Below are 22,587 nucleotides of genomic sequence, written 5' to 3'. Positions count from 1 at the left end.
GTTTTTAGTCCTAGTCATTATTTTCTTCATTTATTTAGGCAGGTTCTAAGGATCGACAAAGGTAAGACTTGTCGAGCGCCATTTTTCACCACATTTATTTTGATATTTTCATTCTACTCGGACTCATAATTTTCATTAAAACCACACTTCGTGTAAATCATTCATGTAGCCCTTCTATCTCTTCCTTCTAGGACTTGCTCAAGTAATTAGCTCAATTTGGAAAGTCGATTTTTTCTGCTTGGTCCTCTATCATTGCGATGAAACGACTCGACCAAATAAGTGATGGGTTCTTTTCTGTTGGAAATATGCATGTTGTCGCCCACATGCCTGGTGAAATGTCTATGTGAATTACCCCCTCTGATTTTGTTATTAGTTGCACAGGAATCTTCAGGAACGTTTGCTAGTATATAAAGGGTTTATTCGGATTAGCTGATACGTGACTTGAGGAAGAGAAAAGTTTAAGCCGATCATCAGCTGTTCAGACATGTAATTCCTTCCTCATGACTTGGAGACAATCTTACTGGTCAGCTGCCGGATGCGCCACTTCAAACCGATAAGTTGCATTGGAGCAAGACATGGGGGGTGTGAACCCGTCTTTCAATTCACATTCTATGGGCCAGGCTGCATGTGGATCATTTAAGATTTTACAAATAACAGGAAATGAGTTTAAAGCCCAAACTCTTTCATGACTTATGCAAGGCCCAGGCTGGACTTTCACCGCCACTTTAATTCTCTTGTCTATAACTGAACCCCGAGCTCCCTCAGTAACTCGACGAGCTAGTCCATGGAGTCGCCTATTCTTCAAGACAACAATTCATAAAGAAAAAATTGCTAAACATAGAAACCAAGCCAAGTCGGATATGGGTACCCAAATTTACATTTAGGATTGGATTGTTTTCAAATAGGGTCTGACTCGACTTGTTAGTTTGACGAGTCTAGTTGTCATATTATCATGCTTAATACAAAGAACTCTATAATAATTTAGATAAAATCGATGGAAACATACCATTACAGTTGATATGTATTATTTATTTTTCAATTAGCTCACCTTCGCTGCTTTATTTCCTCCAATTTCTACAATCAATTGAGACCACGAACTTTCTTCTTGATCACTTTTTCATTTTCTTTCCTATTGTGATTCGTGAGGAAGGAAACCATGTCCCCGAGAGTGGCCTCTAGTTTGTCGCATTTCATCAATTGCTTCGCAACTTCGGCTGGAGTGACCTTAGATGTTGTACTCGCACTCTCGATCCGGTTGAAGAGCTCATGAGATTGATCCCGAGATAAATGGAAGTGAGAAGTGCCACAACCCAAGAAATTGATGCGCTCCAAAAGTTTCCCAAGTAAAGGGTTGTGACCCATCCATGAACAAATGACTCTCCAGTTTCCGGAAGTCCTAGGGTGTTCTAAAATACTCCTTGGAAAGGGGCAATACGATAAGTGTACATCTAAATAATGAGTGCGATGATTGTGGGTGATTTAAACCCCACCGTTAGATCCAAGAAGAGATATACGGCTATGGTTGGCTTCATACTTGCATAAATAGGTACCTCCTCTCCCTAAATTATATCATCTTACTCACAAGTGAAATATACTAATAATTTTCTTTTAATACGATTTTTGTGAGTTGAGTGTGAGTAAGGCTGACTTGGAAAAAGACCTAATGCCGCACGGGTTAGGGAATATTAGATCAATTGACTCGCAACAAAAGCCTGAACCCATAAGGGTGTAATAGGACATGGGAACGTGCAAATCCATGTGCCCGAGGCGCAATAGGGCTGGGTCTAGTTTCTCAATATGGTTTGTTGTGAAGTCTATAATTCGTTATCACCATAGCTCGACTAAAGCTCATCGACAACGTTGAGAAATCTAGACAACCTTAATCATTCCATTAGGAATTTCTTTTTTTTTTTTGAAGGTACAAACATGAGTTAAACATCGCGGATGGATCATATTCATACTACGCAGCAATTGAACTAGACCTCATACCAAAAAAGAAAAGCCAAAAGGAAAAATTGTGCTCGATCTTGTTGCCAATAACCCATCGACAGCGTTTTCATGCTGGTGGTTCGTGTTTCCGACAACCTATCTTGCAACTTAGTGGTGCAATCAGCGTCCTCGACCACCAATATGGACTGATTTGTGGCGTCGACGAGCAGCCTCCTAAGCTCCGCATTGCTGTGGAGCCTGCTCAGTTCTAGGTTGTATATATCGAAGTTCAAGTATTTGGCCATTGTGGCAACCGGGCTTGCTTTCCCAGTCGGTCTATAAGTACCCTCTTTTCCATGCCTTGCCAATTCTCGTATAGTACTCCCTCCTCACGAACCTGTCGAGATCGTTGAGGATCTTCTTCTTGAGCTCTAGGTCCATGGCCAGCGTCTGGAATGCCGCCAGATGGTGGAGGTTCACTGGCAATCACGCACTCGGGAAAGAACCAATAGAGGATTAGAGAATCGTAGATGAATATGTTATTGTCAATGAGTCGGTCCTATGGAAGTCTGACTGTAAAGCACAAAGGTACAAATGCATGATGCGCTTTTGTGTTACCTTCTCGACCAAGCTGATTCATGCTCTGTCCTGAGTCTTTTCGTACACCTTGATCTTGATGTTAAAATCAGATCGACCAATCCCATGGAATTATCAAATTCACTGAATTTGCATCTCGATGTAAGGGCAAAATCACGGCGCATTCCACTACGATTTCATTTAATTAAATAGCATAAACCTGTTCAACGATTGGCTGGACTATTTAAATATCAAAATTCCAGTAAATCAGTTGCATTTAGAAATGATCTATATAACAATCTCTTCTTAACTCCCACTACACGATATGAATAACCAGGGTTAGTGGAACCTTTTGTCGGTCGTTCTGCTTTTGCTAAGCTTGTCGTTTTCTAGGATAAAAACAAACCCTAAAAGATTACGCAAGTGATAACCTTATCTTCACTTATCGCTCATCGATCCGATTCGAACCATCGTATTTGGGCATTTTTCTTGAGACCATATCCTCAGAGCATAGACCTATGTGAATCTAGTAATTATTCGATATGTGTGCAATGGAGGATTATCATATCAAACTCAAATAAGTCCAGAACCCCTGTAATATTAAACCCAAAGAGAAAATTTCCATCTCGGCAATGGGGAACAAAAAGACCGAAATGACCTTGACCCCAATGGTTGGTCTAAATCGGACAGGGAATGGTTTCAGCCAATCCAAGCAAATACAAGATGTCATGGGAGGCCCAAAACATGAGATATCATCAGTGTCTGATTATAAGTCCTTGACGCGATAACTATATGAAGCAAATTATACCATCCGCACTATATGAATATCAATCGCTAAAAAATATCACATGGCTCATAGATCATATAAATTGAGTTCGTTTACTCTGTTTGATCACATGATTTTACCATTGGACTCAGATTATTAATAATTCGGATTAATACACGATAGCTTTCCATCGATCGCTTTTGTGATTGAATCCACAATAATCAAGATCTTCATAATGGTCTAAGTTAAAATCGATGGAAACGTACCAACACAGTTGATATATTGTTTATTCTTCCAATAGTTCGCACTCGCTGCTTTCTTCTTCACGCCTTCCATTCTCTTCAACCAATTGGGACCGACCAACTCTCTCCTCAATGACTTCTTCATTTTCTTTTCTCTTGTGATTAATGAGGAATGAAACCATGTCCCCAAGAGCGACCTCCGGTTCGTCGCACTTCATCAACTGCTCCGCTACTTCGGCTGGAGTGACTCTGGCTGTTGTGATCGCACTCTCGATATGGCCAAAGAGCTCGTGGTGATCGATCCCGAGATAATTAGAAGCGAGAAGCCTAAACCCGCAAGGGGTGCAATAAGACATGGGAATGTGCAAGTCCATGCGCCCTGGCCGCAATAGGGCTGGGTCTAATTTCTCAATGTGGTTTGTCGTGAAGACTATGATCCGCTCATCACTACAACTCGACCAAAGCCCGTCAATGAAGTTGAGGAATCCAGACAATGTCACCTATTCCATGAGGAAAAAATTAATGTTGTAGGGAAAAACATGAGTTAGATGTCGAGGACAAATCATGTTCATGGTACTCGAACTTATACTAAAAAAGAAAGCAAGAAGAAAAAATTGTACTCGATCTTGTCGCTTATGACCCGTCGACATCAAATTCATGTTGGCGGCTTGTGTTTCCGACTTCCTATCTTGCAATTGAATGGTGCAATCGATGTCCTCAACCACCAATATGGATTGATTCTTGGTCGCGACGAGCAGCCTCCTGAGATCCGCATTGCTCCAGAGCCCGCTCAGTTCTAGGTCGTATATGTCGAAGTTCAAGTAATTGGCCATCGCAGCGACCAAGCTTGATTTCCCCGTTCCAGGGGGTCCGTACAATAAGTACCCTCTTTTCCACGCCTTGCCAACTCTCCTGTAGTACTCCCTCCTTCTCACAAACCTGTCGAGATCATCCATGATCTTCTTCTTGAGCTCTAGGTCCATGGCCAGTGTTTGGAATGTTGCCGGATGGTCGAGGTTCACTGGGGACCACGCACCTGGGTAAGGACGTATAGGAAACAAAATGTGATGGAGATACAAAATTCAGTCTTTTGCTGAAGAAATCGAACGCAGAATCATAGATAAGAAGGTGCAAGGCTGGTTCTACTGAATTTTGACCTTAATGTTCTTTAGGATTTTACTGATTAACTTTTCTGCAGCAAGTACTTATTTTTGAGCTGGATATGATACTTCCCATTTAGTCCGATTGAACTACGGAGTTTTGTGAATTTAGCATCACTCTTTTTCCACTTCTAATAGTAGAATTACCTTTGGAGCCCGGAGTGTATAGCTTCAACGTCTTCTTCCCCTGCTTTATGGACTTGGCCTCGTCGATGAGGAAAGGCAGATAGGATTTGACCACGATCTCCCTGTGTTTCTTGAGAAAACTGAGCTCGAAGTACTGAACTTCGTGCTGAACCGTTGAGCCTTGATGAACTTGGCCCGAGTCGACCTGTCTCGACACGAAAACCCACTTGAGCTTGACCCCGTGAAACGTATCCACCAGCATTTGATTCCGGTCCATAGCCAGATTGAAGTGGTCCTCCTTCGGGGACTTGGTCACTCGCATGCGCGTCATCGAAAGGATTGCTTGGCGGCCAGGAAAACCTGGGCCGCCCCAAAAGCTCGTTCTGGGCGTACCCATCGTACTGTTCGATGACCATGGTCATTTCGCTGCGGAAGCGAGACAAGAAGCCGCGGATCCCAGAGAAGAGGAAGCCCTGGAATTCGGGGGGCATGAACGTTCGAACCACCGACTGCACCACCATCACGGAGGCTGCGGCAGACAGCGCTGCCTCGGCCACCGCGATGGGGTTCTTGGAGTCGTTTAGAGGCGGGGTCACCATTCTTTTGAGTTCAATCTATGGGGAACTGACGGTATATGACCGGAGGGAATCGGGAGATGAAAGTGGCGATGAATTCTCTGCAAATGACGGAATCCTTCTTGTCTGAGGTGGTTCCTGGACTGTTCCTAGTCCAAGTCTTCGAAGACCTTGGTTCTTGCCCCCGACGGTGGGTCCTTCTTGGACTTTTTCTTTCGAGGGGTGGTAGCAAATATTTAAACCAGATCGACCAGCCCCGGGCGATTATCTTATTCACTGATCGCATCTCGATGTAGGTTAGCTCCATTTTAGGATGATTTATTGACCGCTCTCTCCTTAACTCCGCTGCATGATTCGAATAAAGAAATGATTATATGATAATTTTTATTTTATTATTAAAATAACAACCTTTTCTTAATCATAAAAAAATCAAATAATAAATAATTATAGCTTACTCCTTTGAAAATTTATGATTTATAATAAATTGTTATTCTCACAGTATTTAAAGACGTTTATATTAGTAAAGTCCATTCGAATACGACTAATATTAGTGGGGAACCTTTCCTGGCTCATTTTGCTTTTGCCAAACTTGTAGGGTTCCTAGGAAAAGAAGCATGAACTCAATTCTCTTCGTTGCCGATCAATTTCGTGCGCATTTTCTTGAGATTGGGACCATCCTTGGAGGACGTGCCCATGTGACTAAAGCAGAGGATGGCTAGGAATCTATCGGGAATTAGTGCGAGTCAAATGATTGGACTAGAATCCAAGCTCAGACAAATATTTTTTTCTGCCAACCCAAGCAACTGCGAGATTCCGTGGAAGGTCCAAATCATGAGAAAGCATTACTGCCACATTGCCTGTTCTCGACGCCATAAAGCAAATTATATTGTCGGCATGATATGAATGTCGATCACGAAAAGATTTCAGGTGGTTGATAGACTATGTAAATCGAGTTCGCCTAGATTATTGACCATGTGATTTCACCATATGAGCCACATATCTCCCAAAATTCTAAGATTTTTTAAGTGTTTTAGAATGCTCTATGGAGTGGGCGATACATAATTATATACGCATGTAATAAATACAGGTAATTGGAAGTTGGAAAGATGCAATATCTACCGTTAAATCAAGGAGAGATCTACGGATACGGTTTGTCTTGTACTAATATATATATATATAAGAGTCTCCTCCCCTCATTTGTATCATCTTATTCACAAGTATGAGTCGATTGTGAGTAAAATTGACTTGGGAAAAATGTTAAGGCCACATGGGTTAAGTAACGTTAGATTGATCTATCCATGACATTGACATCTAAGATTTCGCCAATAGAACCTCAAATTCTATGATCAAAATATTTTCTGATCTCAAATTATCATGTACTATAGTTCAAGACCTGGTATCAAATCCATGTATTTCAGAATACAAATAACATGTTAATTTGCTGTGTCATGCATCATCTAATCCAAATTTTTTGCATTCCTCATAAGTTTTAGCATAATCCACGACGGTTTATCATCAATCCACAATTTGATATCCCTCAACCTTTATCTTCCTTTTATATTGGACAATTGAGGGTTCATCAGTAGGGCAGATATTGAGAATTAACAACATCATTCAAGCTACATAAGTGAAGCTCTACAGTATTAATATGGATCCCCTGTAACAAGACACTACACGATTGTGCATGGTGTTTTGATGTTGACTCTCAATTAAAACATTGACCACATCTTCATCTATCGTGACATGTCTAGTAGGGAACTTTATCAGGGCAACGGAATGCCCACGATGCATGCCCCTAAAAACACTGGATCTATTTCCACCTCTGCCAATTCCTCTACTAATTTCATCCAAGAAAGTGATATTGGAGAAATCGAATACCAACACATAGTTAGTGCTCGGATCCCGCAAAACACTGACTTTTTTTCCAAATCTTGGATCAATTCTCCGATGTCTCTACATACTTCTTAATCTGTCATAATCCTTCTTTTAGGCTTCCCTTCTTGCGAATGTTTAGACATGGTGTCGAGGTTTGTCGAGCAGAGGCAAAGCAGACCAAGAGAGGAGGTGGAGTGGGTTTTAGATGAGTTAGTCGGATTTCAAAGAGAAGAGCACGTGATGCAGGGGCTTTTCAAACTACCTTTATTCACAAATGCTCTCGTTTATGTATAATCTCGAAGTATTTATTGGTTAGGGAAAATGAGTAAACTTTTATTTTATTTGTAAGCATTTAATAAAAAATGCCCACTAAATATTAGCTAAGTAACCAAATAAAATAAAGTTTACAATTTCCAATATAATGCTTTTCTCGTATTACATGTAATCGGTGCTTTGTGAAGCAAAATATTTCATATAGAGCATCATTGATGTACGTAAGAGTTGCTGAATTAAAATAACGAAATTTCAGTCAAAGCATGGCTTTTCATACTAATGAAACATGGGACTATGAACAGTCAAGAAGTTGACCTAATTGAGGAGTATCTCTATCATACTGGGTATGTGGTAAACTGATTTCTCTGTATATTGTGGTCCAAAATTTGCAGACGACCTTTATGTGCAGGTTCTAAACATTCGCATATGATGTCCAGAGGTACTCCAGTTGGTTTTATGTCCAGTTGAATAGCCGTAACTCCCTTTCTAGTGCCAGCAATTTTAAAGTCCATATCTCCAAGATGATCTTCCAGACCCTAGAAAAGGACATGCTCATCAAACCCTGTAAGTAAAATAGCAATGATCAAGTTAACTTGCAGGATCATTTCTGCGCCGTAACTGTGAAAGATAACTAAGATATACGTGAAAATACACAAATTTTGCAGACAAGGATAATCCTACAGGTGGACATGGTTTTAAAGGATTCTCTATCAAGCATCAACTAAAAGTGCATTGCTTTTCATATAAGCACAAATGAAACAAACAAAAGTAACACTAATCAAAAGTACCGGAACACTGCTATACGTTCTCGTAATGGAATCACGATACTTAAACAATTAGAGACTTTGGTTGAAAATTCAATCGCAAGACTGAGTAAGGGAAAGAGAGAATTGAACACTCAGTTTATAGTGGTTCGGCTTGATTCAAGCCTACGTCCACTCTTCGCACCGATGCGACCCGATTGGCTGGATTCCACTATGATCAAAGAGTTGTTACAGTGTTGATCTTCCTTGATTTCTAGGTGTAGATGATCTACCACACTTGCTCAAGGCGTCACCAAGTATAAACACTCTCGTATACAATTTCGCTTTCGTCTCAACTAACAATCAAAGGATCTTCGACTCTGGAATTTTTCTATCGATCACACACTTAAAACAACTAGAACGTCTTCCTTTATACTCCTTCATGCCATCATAGCCGTTGGCTTTACCAAAGGAATTCCTCCAATCTACCCGTTGGACGGAATCAATCAAGAAGATCATCCGAGCTATATAAGGAATCGATGATAGCCCATCAATCCTGTTCGCCCATACAATCAGGATCTCGGTTTCCAAGAATAGAATAATCCAAGATTATTTCGTCGACCATCGGATCTTCAATCGTTCTTAGATAAGATATAAAGAATCCGAAATGATTATCCAACCAAAGAATCTATCCCGAGAGGATAGGATCAAATCCTCAATCATAAACCTCGACTTTGGATTTCCTTCAACACTTGGATTAGAAAGACTGTCGGTGAGAATAACTTTGAGTCTTGAGTCTTGAGTCTTGAGTCTTGAGTCTTGAGATAACGAGTCTTGAGACTATAAAATCTTGAGACTTTAACTATCGATATCCGAGACTTAGACTCGATAGAAATGTTTTGTCGGCTTCAAAATATTCTCGAAAGATTTCTCCAACAATCTCCCCCTTTTTGATGGTGACAAAACTTTCTTGAAGATTTGAACAACTTTGACTCCGCAAAACATTTCTCAAGCAATATGGCTAACTCATAAAGATTAATAAACAAACTGCATTCTGCATCCACAAGAAATTGGTTAGTCTTTCATGAGTAATACCATGTAACAATACTTGATATAAATGCAACCGGTCAAGCATCAAAATCCACAACCAATTCAGTCTAACACTCAAGTTCAAGTTCTCAAGTCATACTCAAAAATAAACATAACCACAAAAAAGTCAAATAAATAATGTTTGTTAATTGGTTCTCCCCCTTTTTTGTCATCATTAAAAAGGGTGAGAAAGGAGTCATGTTCGCTTGGGGAAAAGTCCCCAATGGATCGGACTAATAATGAGCTACCTCTTCTCTTTGGCATTGGCTTGAAGTTGTAGAGCGAGGTCTTTGTATTTTTCTTCCGAGAGGGCGAAGATGCTTGTCCCATGCTTCAAGACTTTTGTCATACGCATTTCCGAAGAATATTCATGAGGGTGAGATCTACGGAATCATCCGTGGGAATGTATCCGGAAATTGGCTTTCTCCCACGATGGCGGAACGGTCTTGCGATTTGGAATCGTCGTATCATCTTCTTCGGGCAATTCGAGCTTCTTCCGGGTCTTCTGAGATTTTCTTTGATCTTCGCATGAGGTGGAGACCTCTCTTGCTCGCTAACTCCCGTCTCTAGGACATCGAAAGGGGAAGAGTGATGATCAATCTCTTGATTTCCCTTCTCTCTTGATCTTTTACTTCTTCTTTTTCTTCCTCAATCTCGCTTCTGCTGAAGCTCGAATAAGAACGTCTTGTTCTTGTCGATCTTGGAATAGTGGGATCTTCATCATCTTCATCTTCATCCTCATCCTCCAGGATAAGAGTTCTTTTCCTCTTTTCGAAGAAGCACTAAATGCCTTCTTTCCTTTTCCTTTCTTGGGTGGAGATTTCACTTTGAATTTCTCCATTGCCTTAGAAAGTTCTTGCAGACGCATCTTCATTAACATTTTCAACCCTACCACCATCTTATCACACGGTCTAACACAAAAAGTATGTGGCAGTTCAATATTCAGATGTTCGAAGATCTTGGTCACTGCATCAGATAAGGCAATTGTCCTTTGTCTTTTGATTCTGTACATATGGAAAAGAATAGTGTGCGGGAGAGAGAACTTCCGCCCCGAGTTGATCGCATACATCAACTTTGCTTGAAGAGACACGAAGTCTTTGAAGTAGACTTAGGTCTTAGACAATTGATCACAATCTTGTGAAGCACAATGTTGATTTCCGAATAGATAATTTTCTTATCTACATCCCTATCTTTGACAAGAGAGTATAGCGGTCTGTTCAACTCCAACTAATCTCGAATGGACCGAATGAAATTCTATTCGCATCCAAAAGCTAAGATTTGAATAGAAATAAGCCGATTATTTCACCAAGTTGAAGTCACTTCTCTCTTAGGTTCAAGTTGATGGAAAGAAGTCAAAATCGACACTTCTAGGGTTGATTACCCCTCTTTCAACAGGCGTAATACACTTTTTCTTGATCCTTGGATTTAAACAAATCCATCCGATTTCCTTTCGCCTTTGCCGCCACACCCATTCTAGGTTCAAATTCAAGGAACATTTTGTCATCATCATTCGCGTCAATCGATTTTGTCCGGCATACGAGGATCTCTTGGAATGTTCGCAAGAGCTTCCTCTCGCTTTTCCTTTTGGGGCAATTCCCCATTCCTCCATTTTCTTCAGAAAAAGATACTCATTCCCATAATTTTTGTCCTTAAGGAAGTCATCTATGTAGTTCACGGGAGTACCCGTGCTTTTCAATGCACAATAAAGTTTATACAAAAAGGAAGGCTTTTGAACTCTTACGGGTCGGCATCCTCGATTATCTCTTCTTCCAGATTATGACTTTCACTTTGTGGGGCAGGAGATGCTGAATGACGTGGAGGAGAGCGAATCGGACTTTGTCGCCGAGATAAGTCTTCTTCCTCGGTGAGATCGAAATGAGTCGGTCCCTTCTTCATTCTTTGTGGTCCCCCTCGTTCGCGATTCTTGATGATTTCCTTGAAGACGACATCTTTCTTTGTCTATTGGAGGATTCCTTCACTTGCTTTCCCAAGAAAAATGACCACTTTCTCGACGATGAACAAAGAGAAAGCGAGATAGAGAGAAGAGTGCTTTAGGGTTTTGAAGATTTGGGGAAAAACTGTATATATAACTTAGTTTTTGAAAAGGGAAGTTCAATCGGTGCAATGGAAAGTGAACGATTACTTCTTTCAAAATCTATAACGCCAAAATTATTAAACAAAAGATCGTACCTTTTCGAGCTAAATGACAATTAGTACCTTTTAGAAGAAATACAACTTGCGTCTTTATCCACGAATGTTCGAGTCTCAGGACTTAGAGTCTAAGAGATCAGAGTCTTTAGAGTTGGTGAGTCTCTAGACTTTAACTTCTTCAAGCTTCAAAATGTTGAGTCTTGAGCGGATAAAGTCAAACTCGATTCTTCTCCAAAGGCTTTGTGAATATGTGCGCTAGTTGACTTTTTGAATCAACAAATTGGATCGAGATTTCTCCATTTTGAATATGATCTCTAATAAAGTGATGTCGAATCTCAATATGCTTTGCTCTTGAATGAAGGATTGATTTTTGGTGAGATTTATAGCACCGGTGTTGTCACATCTCGATTTCGTGCATGAGTCTTCAATGCCAAAGTCTTGTAGTCATTGTTTTATCCATAGAATTTGCGAAGCAGCTGACTTCCAAGAGCTACATACTCGCTTCGTTGTTGAAAGAGCTATCTTTGTTCCTCGAAACCAAGACACCGTTCTGTTTCCAAGTAGTTGACAAGTTCCAGTGCTCTTTCTATCGATTCGCAACCGCCAGATCTGCATCTCGAGTATCCTAGAAGATTAAAGTCTCCCTTCTTTGGATACCAAAGACCGATGCTTGAAGATGAAGCAACGTATTTGATAATTCGTTTCACAAGCACCGAGATGTGATTCTCTAGGATCCGATTGAAACCTAGCACGATCTGTATACAAACACCGAACAAAATATCAGGTCTAGTAAGATAAAGAAGTGAACCGATCATGCTTCGCATGCCTTTGATCTATTTTCTTCCCTTCTTCATCCTTGTCTATCTTCTGAGAACATGACATTGGTATGTCGATCTTTTGCATTTTTCCAATCCAAACCTTTTGACAAGATCATTCGCATATTTTTCTTGATGGATGAAAGTTCCTTCCTTCATTTGTTTCACTTGGAGTCCAAGAAAGAATGTTAATTCTCCCATCATACTCATTTCAAATTCATCCGCATAGACTTAGAAAATTTCTTGCAAAGACTTTCATTAGAAGATCCAAAATAATGTCATCAACATATATTTGAACAAGTAAAAGTTTTTGTTTTCCTTTTGATAAACAAAGTAGTATCTACTTTACCTTTGACAAAACCATTTTGTAATAAAAACTTACTTAACTGCCGTACCAAGCTCGAGGTGCTTGCTTTAGACCATACGAGCCTTTTTTGGGCCCGAAGACGAGTCCGGCTTCTTTGGGTCTTCAAATCCAGGCGGTTGTTCCACATAAACTTCCTCATGGATAAATCCATTTAGGAAAGCACTTTTTGACGTCCATTTGGAATAACCTGAAATTTTTAACAAGCAAACGCAAGTAATAGACGAATAGCTTCTAACCTTGCAACGGTGCGTAAGTCTCGTCATAGTCTATTCCTTCTTCTTGCGTATACCCTTTGGCCACGAGCCTTGCTTTGTTTCGTACGACTTTTCCTTTTTCGTTCATTTTGTTCCTGAATACCCATTTGGTTCCAATAACAGTTTTACCTTTTGGTTTAGATGTCAATTCCCAGACATCATTGATGTTGAACTGTCTAAGCTCTTTCTTGCATAGCTTCGATCCAGCTTTCATCGATAAAGCTTCTTCTATGCTTTTTGGTTCAATTTCGAGATGAGAGCCACAAAGACTAGATTCTTCATGCCTTTTTGATCTCGGTGCGGATTCCTTCATTAAGTTCGCCAATAATAAGATCTTTGGGATGACTGGATTTGTGTTTCCGGTTAAAGTTGATGATCTCTTTCTTTATTTGATTCTCCATGATCGTCTTGATGATGGACTTCCATCCGAGATGCTTCTTGAGATGTAGACATTTGAAGATCTAGAGCGGATTGATCTCATCGCAAACCGAGTCCTGGATCTGGATTCATCTTCACCGACAAGACCCACCGGAACACTGCTTTACGTTCTCGTGATGGAATATCCAAGGAAGATGCCTTCATCCGATCTTTCTTCAAACTTACCAACTCGATCATTTGCATTTTTCAAAATAAAGCATTTGCAACCGAACACATGAAAGTATGAAACAATAGGCTTCTTACCTTTGAACAATTCATAGGGGTTTTATCAAGAATAGGTCTTAAAAAGACTCTATTTATAATATATGCGCTGAAATGCTTCAGCCCAAAATCGTGAAGAAATTTTACTTTCAATTAAAAGTGTTCTAGCCATTTCTTGAAGAGATCTATTCTTTCTTTCCACAACTCCATTTTGCTCGGTATACGGAGAGGAGAACATGTGATTAACACCGAGATTTATCACGAGAATCTCGTAAAATCTTGATTTTCAAATTCACTTCCATGATCTGTTCTTATACTAGAAATAGCACATCCTTTTTCATTTTGAACCTTTTTAGCAAACTTTTCAAAGTACGAAAAGGTTTCGATTTGTTTGCTAGAAAATATACCGGGTAAAACGAGAGTAATCATCTACAATTACTAGACAATATTTCTTACCTCCAATGCTCGGGTTCTTGTTGGTCCGAAGAGATCCATATGAAGCAACCGTATTACATGATTAGTAGATACATGATTTATTTGTTTAAATGAATTTTTACCCTTTCCCAGAATGCATGGAGTACATAAGTCAGACTTTGGTATGGCAGTTTAGGTAGACCTCTAACAAGCTGCTTTGAAGAGATTTTGGCTAATTGCTTCTTGTTGATATGGCCAAGCTTTCTATGCCATAGAATTGCTTCATCTTGAATTGAAATTAAGCATTGTTCTTCATTTGGCTTTACATCAAGGAGGTAGATGTTTCCATGCCTTCGACCCATGAAAGACCGAGTCGAATCTTTGCTAATTCCGAACAAATGCCTTCTTGAAAGAAGATCTTGTAACTTGAGTATCACACAATTGGCTAATGCTGAGTAGATTGTAGTTGAGTCCTTCCACTAGAGAGACATTGCTTATTGTGAGATTTCCAATTTCGCAATTCCGAATCCCACAATACTTCCTTTGCTATTTCCTCCGAATGAAACTTTTCCACCATTCACTTTAATAAGCTTTATGAAACACTCGAGTCTCCCGTCATGTGTCTTGAGCATCCTGTCAAGATACCACTTTACCTTCTTTTTTTGAGACCTCACCATTCATTCCTGAGTCGATCCGATCAGTCGAGTCGATTGCGCCATTAGACACGGGTTGGCATATTCCTCATCACTCTCTTCACACTCAGTATCGCTCCAGGGTTTCGGCTTTAAGAGCTTTTCGAAATTTCTCAGCTTTTCCTCTTTTCTTTTCGAAGAGGACGGTTGTCTACGATGTGTCCCTTCTTTTTACATTCGAAGCAAACTACTTCTTTGTTTGGTTCCTCATCATCAATGAGACTTGGTCTGCTGTCTCACGAGAACTTTGTTTCTTTGGGATAAACCTTCGCCTTTTCTATTCAGTTTTCGAATCTTCTTATCATGAGGCGAGCTCTCATCATTCATATCATCTTGAAATCTGCATCATCGAATCATCATTTGATTTCGGTGCAATAGATTTCTTACCTCTTGGATCTTCGTCTTCATTAATTCGTTTTCCACTTCGTAAGATCGGAAGAGTTCCAATCGGTTCGTCTACGAGATAATGGCATGATTCTTTGCGTCTCTCTTATTGAAGTCTTTATATGATTCCAATCCTTGGAGAGTCCACGTAGAAGCTTGTTCACCTTCATGGGATCAGAAATTTTTGTCCTTGGTTCTCAAGACCATTGACAATATCTCGTGAAACGACTAAACATGTCAGTTATAGATTCTCCTGGTTTCATTTTGAAGGATTCATATTGACCAAGAAGAATGTTAATTCTGGTCTCCTTCACTCGATCTGTTCCTTCATAAGTGATATGTAACCTGTCCCAGACTTCTTTTGCTGTGACACAAGAAGATATTCTGTTATATTCAGTTGGTGACAAAGCACAATATAAAGAATAAATTGCTTTAGCATCAAGTGCTTGTCTCTTGTTTATTTCTTCTTGAGACATTCCGCTGGTTTCAACGGTTTCTTTTCCTCTTTCAGTGTTTGATGCAGCAGCAATAGTGATTCCTTTTTCCACTACGTCCCATTCCGAGGATCCTTTGATCGTAGGAAAGCTTTCATCTTGTTCTTCCAGGATGTTGTAATCCTTTCCATCGAAGTAGGGAGGTCTGGTATTGCTTTGCCCCTCCATCAGCCCAGGTGCTAGCATACTAGCCATGGATCTTTTACTCAAGTAAAACACTTCAAACAAAGTAAGAACACGGGCTCGATACCAATTGAGATAGCTAGTACGAGTACCTAGAGGGGGTGAATAGGTATACACAAAAAATTTCTCGATGTTTGCACGATACTTAAACAATTAGAGACTTTGCAACATTTGAAAATTCAATCGCAAGACGAGTAAGGGAAAGAGAGAATTGAACACTCGGTTTATAGTGGTTCGGCTTGATTCAAGCCTACGTCCACTTTTTCGACCGACCCGATTGGCTGGATTCCACTATGATCAAAGAGTTGTTACGTGTTGATCTTCCTTGATTTCTAGGTGTAGATGATCTACCACACTTGCTCAAGGCGTCACCAAGTATAAACACTCTCGGTATACAATTTCGCTCGTCTCAACTAACAATCAAAGGATCTTCAGACTGGAATTTTCTATCGATCACACACTTAAAACAACTAGAACGTCTTCCTTTTATACTCCTTCATGCCATCATAGCCGTTGGCACTTACCAAAGGAATTCCTCCAATCTACCCGTTGGACGGAATCAATCAAGAAGATCATCCGAGCTATATAAGGAATACGATGATAGCCCATCAATCTGTTCGCCCATACAATCAGGATCTCGGTTTCCAAGAATAGAATAATCCAAGATTATTTCGTCGACCATCGGATCTTCAATCGTTCTTAGATAAGATATAAAGAATCCGAAATGATTATCCAACCAAAGAATCTATCCCAGAGGATAGGATCAAATCCTCAATCATAAACCTCGACTTTGGATTTCCTTCAACACCGGATTAGAAAGACTGTCGGTGAGAATAACTTTGAGTCTTGAGTCTTGAGTCTTGAGTCTTGAGTCTTGAGATAACGGAGAGTCTTGAGACTATAAAATCTTGAGACTTTAACTATCGATATCCAGACTTAGACTGATAGAAATGTTTTGTCAGCTTCAAAATATTCTGGAAAGATTTCTCCAACACCCATGAGTGCCATACTTCCAACACGAGAGAAGCCATCATACTCGGAAAATAATGCAGAGTGTTCGGACAAGTATGCACATTTTTCAATTAAGCCATGTATGGTGCAAAAATTTTCTTAAGTAGTACAAAATTGTTGGGAATGACTGATCCCCGAAAACCGGATTCGACACTCAATCGAACCCCTAAATCAATGCGGAAGACAAAGCCCGGGAAAACACGTATCACCGATCGTAAAGCACACCACGGATTCGAGCGTACCTTGTTAGCCACAGATTAGACACCAATGCTGAAGATCGAGAATAAATTCTGGTCTTGTTCGATCTGATGGCGCCTTGAAGGGAAGAAAAACGTGCCGTTTGCCTTACTGTTCTTTTTGTCTTTTTGGAGAGAGAGCGAGGGAGAGAACGTACGTACGTTCAGCCAAGCGTTGTCTTCTCTCTCTCTCTCCTCCCTTTTATACCTTCCCCTTCCACAGGCCCTATTCCGTGGGGCGGGCCTTTTGGGCCCAGCATGGGCGAACGGGCCTTAAGCCCAATACATATAAAACCATCATCTCCCACTCGCACATGGTGGGCCGAACATGATTCTCTTTACCTCTCTTCAACATTCATACCGGTGAATAATCCGTGCGACCAGCATACTTTGAGAGCTCGTTGACATACATCTGTTAGGAATATATAGCAGCTCATAATGGGCATCACACTCCGAGTAGATTTAGTATGCAGTACCCTAGATCGATTGATCACATTTATATCTCTCTTGATCTCTTTCAAACAATGATATATATATATATATATATATATTGTATTCACAATTATGATTATCACAAAGACAAGTCACAATTGGTTAACCGGTGAATACAAAACTACAATGTGATTCTCCAAAATCGATCTTCCTCTTTCCTTCAAACTCTCAATTTCAGTTCAGCTTGCTTTTCTAGAAATGCCCCATTAGATCGAATCACTCATGACCATTGGCAACATCCTAAGATAGCAAACACTAAATAGAAATCTTGAAAATAAGTAAGAGTCATGAGGGGACTAAGAAATTGAGGAACTCTCTTCCTCAAGAGTCTCACACGACATAAAAGTTGAGATCAAACTTTTGCCACTCTTATTGGTCGTCTCATGCATACGTAGTATGAAATACGTATTACGGTATTAACTCCTTTCCCATGGAGCGTATGTCTACACCTTTCAATACCGTACAGATGATAGTTCAGACATACCCAATGTCTAACTTGAGTTCACGTATCTACTCATTCACAAAATTCATGAGAACTCACATCGACATCTTAGGCAGATAAAGTAAAACATGTGGGGTATTTTACTTTCGGACATAGTAAGTATTATGTCCTCATCTTAACACCTAGTTAAGGTGACATACGTGTTTTAAGCTTGAGCTCTCGATTATCACCTAGATAATAAGCTTAAAAATAGTCTCATCTCTATTTATCACACAGTAAATAGAGACGATTACCCGTGTGAGTGGGCTAATCTTATATCTGTCCGACATACTTCCTAACTTAAAGTAATGCACTGAGCATTAAGATGCATAAAGATCAAACAAAGATTCATAGGCATTAATGATGAAAAACACAAATTCATCAAATGTGAACTCTTCAGGGAAATTACAATCCAGTACATCAGACTCTACGCAATCCTAGAGATTTCATATGGCCATAAAACACATCTCTAGGTATTGGCTTTGTCATAGGATCTGCTACCATTCTATGTGTAGTATGTACTCTAAGTTCACATCTTTTCGTGCAACCATATCTTTGACAAAATTATACTTGGTATCTATATGTTTGGTCTTGCCATGATATTTGGATATTTAGTGTACACTTTTGCTGCTTGACTATCATGGTTAACCAATAACAAATCTGCAGCACTTCCAATAACACCTAAATGATCCAATAATCTCTTAAGCCAAACATCTTCTTATACTGCTGTTGATAATGCCACGAACTCAGTTTCCATCGTGGACAAGGCTATACACTTTTGTTTCTTACTGCTCCAACATATGGTGCCATTATTCGGTAAGAAAACAAATCCAGAGGCAGATTTCCTTTTATCTAAATCTCCTCCCCAATCAACATCATAATAGCCTTAGAGTCGCAGATCATTTCCTCAATGACTCAGCATATAATCAGCAGTCCCCTTTAGATACCTCAGTATACTCTTAACGGCTTTCCAATGTGCTTGACCTGGATTGGATTGGTATCTGCTCACCATTCCAACTGCAAAACATATGTCAGGTCTTGTACACATCATGGCGTACATCAAGCTCTCAACAGCACTAGCATAAGGAACATATTTCGTTTGTTCCTTCTCTTGTGGAGTCCTTGGACACAAACTATGGCTCAATCCTTCACCTTTTGCAATAGGAGTGTTTATGGGTTTACAATCCCATATCATTCAATTCAAAATTTGGAAGACAACCAACTTTTGGCAGTATTAACAAACTCCATATTGTTTCCGGCAATTAGTATATCATCAACATATAATGATATGATCACAAATTGATCCTTGGATCTTTTGATATATACACAATGATCCTCATCAATCATCGTAAAATCATATGCCATTATGGCATTATGAAAACGTATATACCATTGTCTTGATGACTGCTTAAGACCATATATCGACCTCAAAAGTCGACATACTTTTTCTTCTTGGCCTTTCACTATGAAACCAACAGGTTGTTCCATATGTATTTCTTCCTCTAATTCTCCATTGAGGAAAGCAGTCTTTACATCTATTTGACATAACTCAAGATCCATACCAAACACTATTGCCAGAATTATGCGAATCAAGGTAAATCTCACTACAAAAGAAAATGTATTTTCATAATCAATTTCTTCCTGTTGATTATACCTCTTCGCCACAAGGCGAGCCTTATGCCTTTCTATCGAGCCATCAGCCTTTCGCTTTATTTTGAGAACCCATCTGTTCCCAATAGCTCTGCGTCATTTTGGAAGATCAACCAGTTTACAGACTTGGTTTGACTTCATTGACTCCATCTCCTCTTTTATTGCATAAATCAATTTTTCTTTACTAGGGCAATTCAGAGCCTCATTAATATTTCTTGGCTCATCCTCATCTTGTGGAGCAACCATAAAAGTTTCCCTTTCAATGTCAAAACATCGACGGGGAATACTTTGGCGACTTTTTCGCCGTATGGGAGATTGTACACTTAGTACATCATTCCCAATTATGCTCCCACTCGGATTAGATAATGACGATGTCATCTCATCATGTGGTTGTAATTGAGAATGAGTTGAATTCAATTCATCACTTCTCGTATTACTCCCACTTGGACGAACTCCATTAATATCATTATCTTGATCCAAGGTTTCAAATAGGAAGTAATCTATCCCTATTTCGCCCTTCTTAGGAAATTCATCCACTAAGAATGTGACATCCCGTGATTCAAATTCAGTTATTCTCCCACTTTCCTGCTCACCTATGAACACATACCCTTTCGAGTGTTCGGAGTATCTCATTAAAATACTCTACTTTTATCTAGGACTCAATTTCCCAAACTTGTGAGAGGACATATGAGTATAGGTAGCATAACCCCATGGCTTAAGTAAACTTAAGTCCGGTTTTCTAACTGTCCATAACTCATATGAAGTGGAAATAATTGATTTGGAAGGCATCCGGTTAAGTATATTGGCAGCAGTTAACAACGCATCACTCCAAAAAGTGATAGGTAAGTTAGCATGCGCCATCTTGGACCTAACCATTCCAGTAGGGTTCTGTTTATTCTCTCTGCAACACCATTTTGTTGAGGAGTATATGGAATAGACAACTATCTTTCTATTCCTTTTTCATCACATAATTTTCTGAACTTATCAGATAAATATTCTCAACATCGATCGGATCTAAATACCTTTATTTTCTTGTCTAATTGATTTTTTGTTAGGTTCATAAACCTTCTGAAACAACTTATGATTCAGATTCATGAGAAATCAAATAGATACATCCGAATCGAGTATAATCATCTATTAAAAGTGATGAAGTAAACAGTCACATGCCTTTCTCTCACATTCATTGAACCACAAACGTCATAATGAATTAAATGCAGAGGAACGTTAGCTCTTTTACCTTTTCCAAATGGTTTTCTTGTCGTTTTCCCTTCTAGGCAATGCTTACATATGGACAAATTGACTTATTCAATATTGCCCAACAAGCCCTCTTTGGCTAGTCTATTCATATGTTGTTGGCCAATATGACCAAGTCTAGCATGCCACACATTCACATCATTGTCACATGAAGTAAAAGACGTGAAACAAGGGAATAACATATTGACATCACCACAGTCAACATTCAGTACAATAAAACCATCCAGAAAGTGACCACAGCCATAGTAGTTTGTATCCAAATACAAATCTACACCGTTATTACGGAAGTTCACACTAAAACCAAGCTTAACCAACATCAAAACAGACACTTAAATTTCGACGAATCTCCAGAGCATTTAGAACATCATGTAGGAACAAGTTGCGACCACCACGCATGTTCAATTGGCAGGTGCCAATCACTTTAACTTCAGCTCTGGAGCTATTTCCCACATAGATCCACTTAGTTCAAGTCGGTATTCGTCGGAATTCCACGAAGGATCCTTTATCCTTCGCTACATTGTCTGTTGCTCCTGAATCTACAGTCCACAAAGGATTGGATTCAGCTAATAATGCAGAACTTGACACAAAAGTAAAGTTCTCAAATGTACAAGAGGTGTTTGCCTTCTTTGGCTCACGACAGTCGCGAGCATAGTGACCCTTCTTGTCACAGTTGTAACATCTCACCCTTGACATTTTCTTCACTTGAGGACGTTTTCCTCTCTTGTGTTGGTTAACTCTTGATCTCTTGCAATAAGGACTTGATCCTTTGCATTCCCACATATTAAACGAATCAATACGCTTGCGCTTAGAGCTCAAAACCCTTTATGAGCTAGAACCAGCATTGCAAATATCTATTCTCAGCTCACATGCCGTTAAGCGGTTCTCTACCAGCTCAAGGTGGTGCACAGCATTCTCAAGATCTTCCATAACATGGTCAAGAGCTTCTAGTGCTTCTTGCTTTTCCAGCACATATTGAATCTTCATATTCAATATTTCACAATTGTAGCCGTTCATATCAGCAATTACATTCTTAGTTCTTTGAACCATCGTTCAACACATTAGACATACATGTACGAATAATTAATGCCTATCATTTATGCATCCCTATTTGCATAGACCCATCATATTAATGAATAATTTCAAGTAAGGCTTCAGAATCAAAAGGTCACTATGTTTCCAATCATCCTTAAAAAATCCTAACTCAAAATTATTATTACTATAATTGTCTTATGCAAATAAATTCTATGAAGTTACAAAAAACTTCTATTACTACCCACAGCTAATTACCCACACCAACCAGCAATAGCAAAAAGCAAATAAAATCTTAACATCGAATAAAATAACAATGCTTTCACATGATACAACTAACATATCGGTTGCTACATCAACAACAATCGTGTAGTAAATATTACATAATTAATCAAAGAAATAAATAGGGAATGTCCCTTCTAATCTATCACCAAAACATCGAGAAAAGCGAAGGTACATTTGCCAACCATGGAAAAACTTTTGGAGAGCTCTCATGTTGCCACCAAGGCGAATTCACTCTGCGCCATGTGGTGCTCAATCTTAGGGTTGAAGTTTTGGCCAATTCAATCCTATAGTACTCTCTTACAAAAGCTTCCACTAACCCCCTGTAATCCGGGACCACGTTGACCTCCCATAGCCGATCTAACACTGCTTGCCATTCAGGTGGAAGAGTGTTCATCAAAGCCG

The 22,587-nt window shown here is 39.6% G+C and overlaps 1 protein-coding gene and 1 pseudogene across 1 annotated transcript; both read right to left on the bottom strand.

Annotated features, from left to right (window-relative positions):
• Positions 1–1,080: 1,080 nt before the first annotated feature.
• Positions 1,081–2,569, bottom strand: LOC120288812 (AAA-ATPase At3g50940-like). The gene is made up of 4 exons (XM_039302972.1): positions 2,548–2,569; positions 2,276–2,408; positions 2,086–2,187; positions 1,081–1,417 (listed from the first exon to the last, which is right to left on the bottom strand). The coding sequence occupies exons 1-4, from the start codon at positions 2,567–2,569 to the stop codon at positions 1,081–1,083; spliced, it is 594 nt and encodes a 197-aa protein (XP_039158906.1).
• A 729-nt stretch (positions 2,570–3,298) lies between these two features.
• On the bottom strand, positions 3,299–5,586 carry LOC120286103 (annotated as a pseudogene).
• Between the last annotated feature and the right edge of the window lie 17,001 nt (positions 5,587–22,587).

This window comes from Eucalyptus grandis, chromosome 10 (genome assembly GCF_016545825.1).
Source record: "Eucalyptus grandis isolate ANBG69807.140 chromosome 10, ASM1654582v1, whole genome shotgun sequence".
Taxonomy (NCBI): Eukaryota; Viridiplantae; Streptophyta; class Magnoliopsida; order Myrtales; family Myrtaceae; genus Eucalyptus; species Eucalyptus grandis.
Note: the sequence above shows the minus strand (reverse complement) of the source record. Positions and strands in the feature narration are given on the sequence as shown.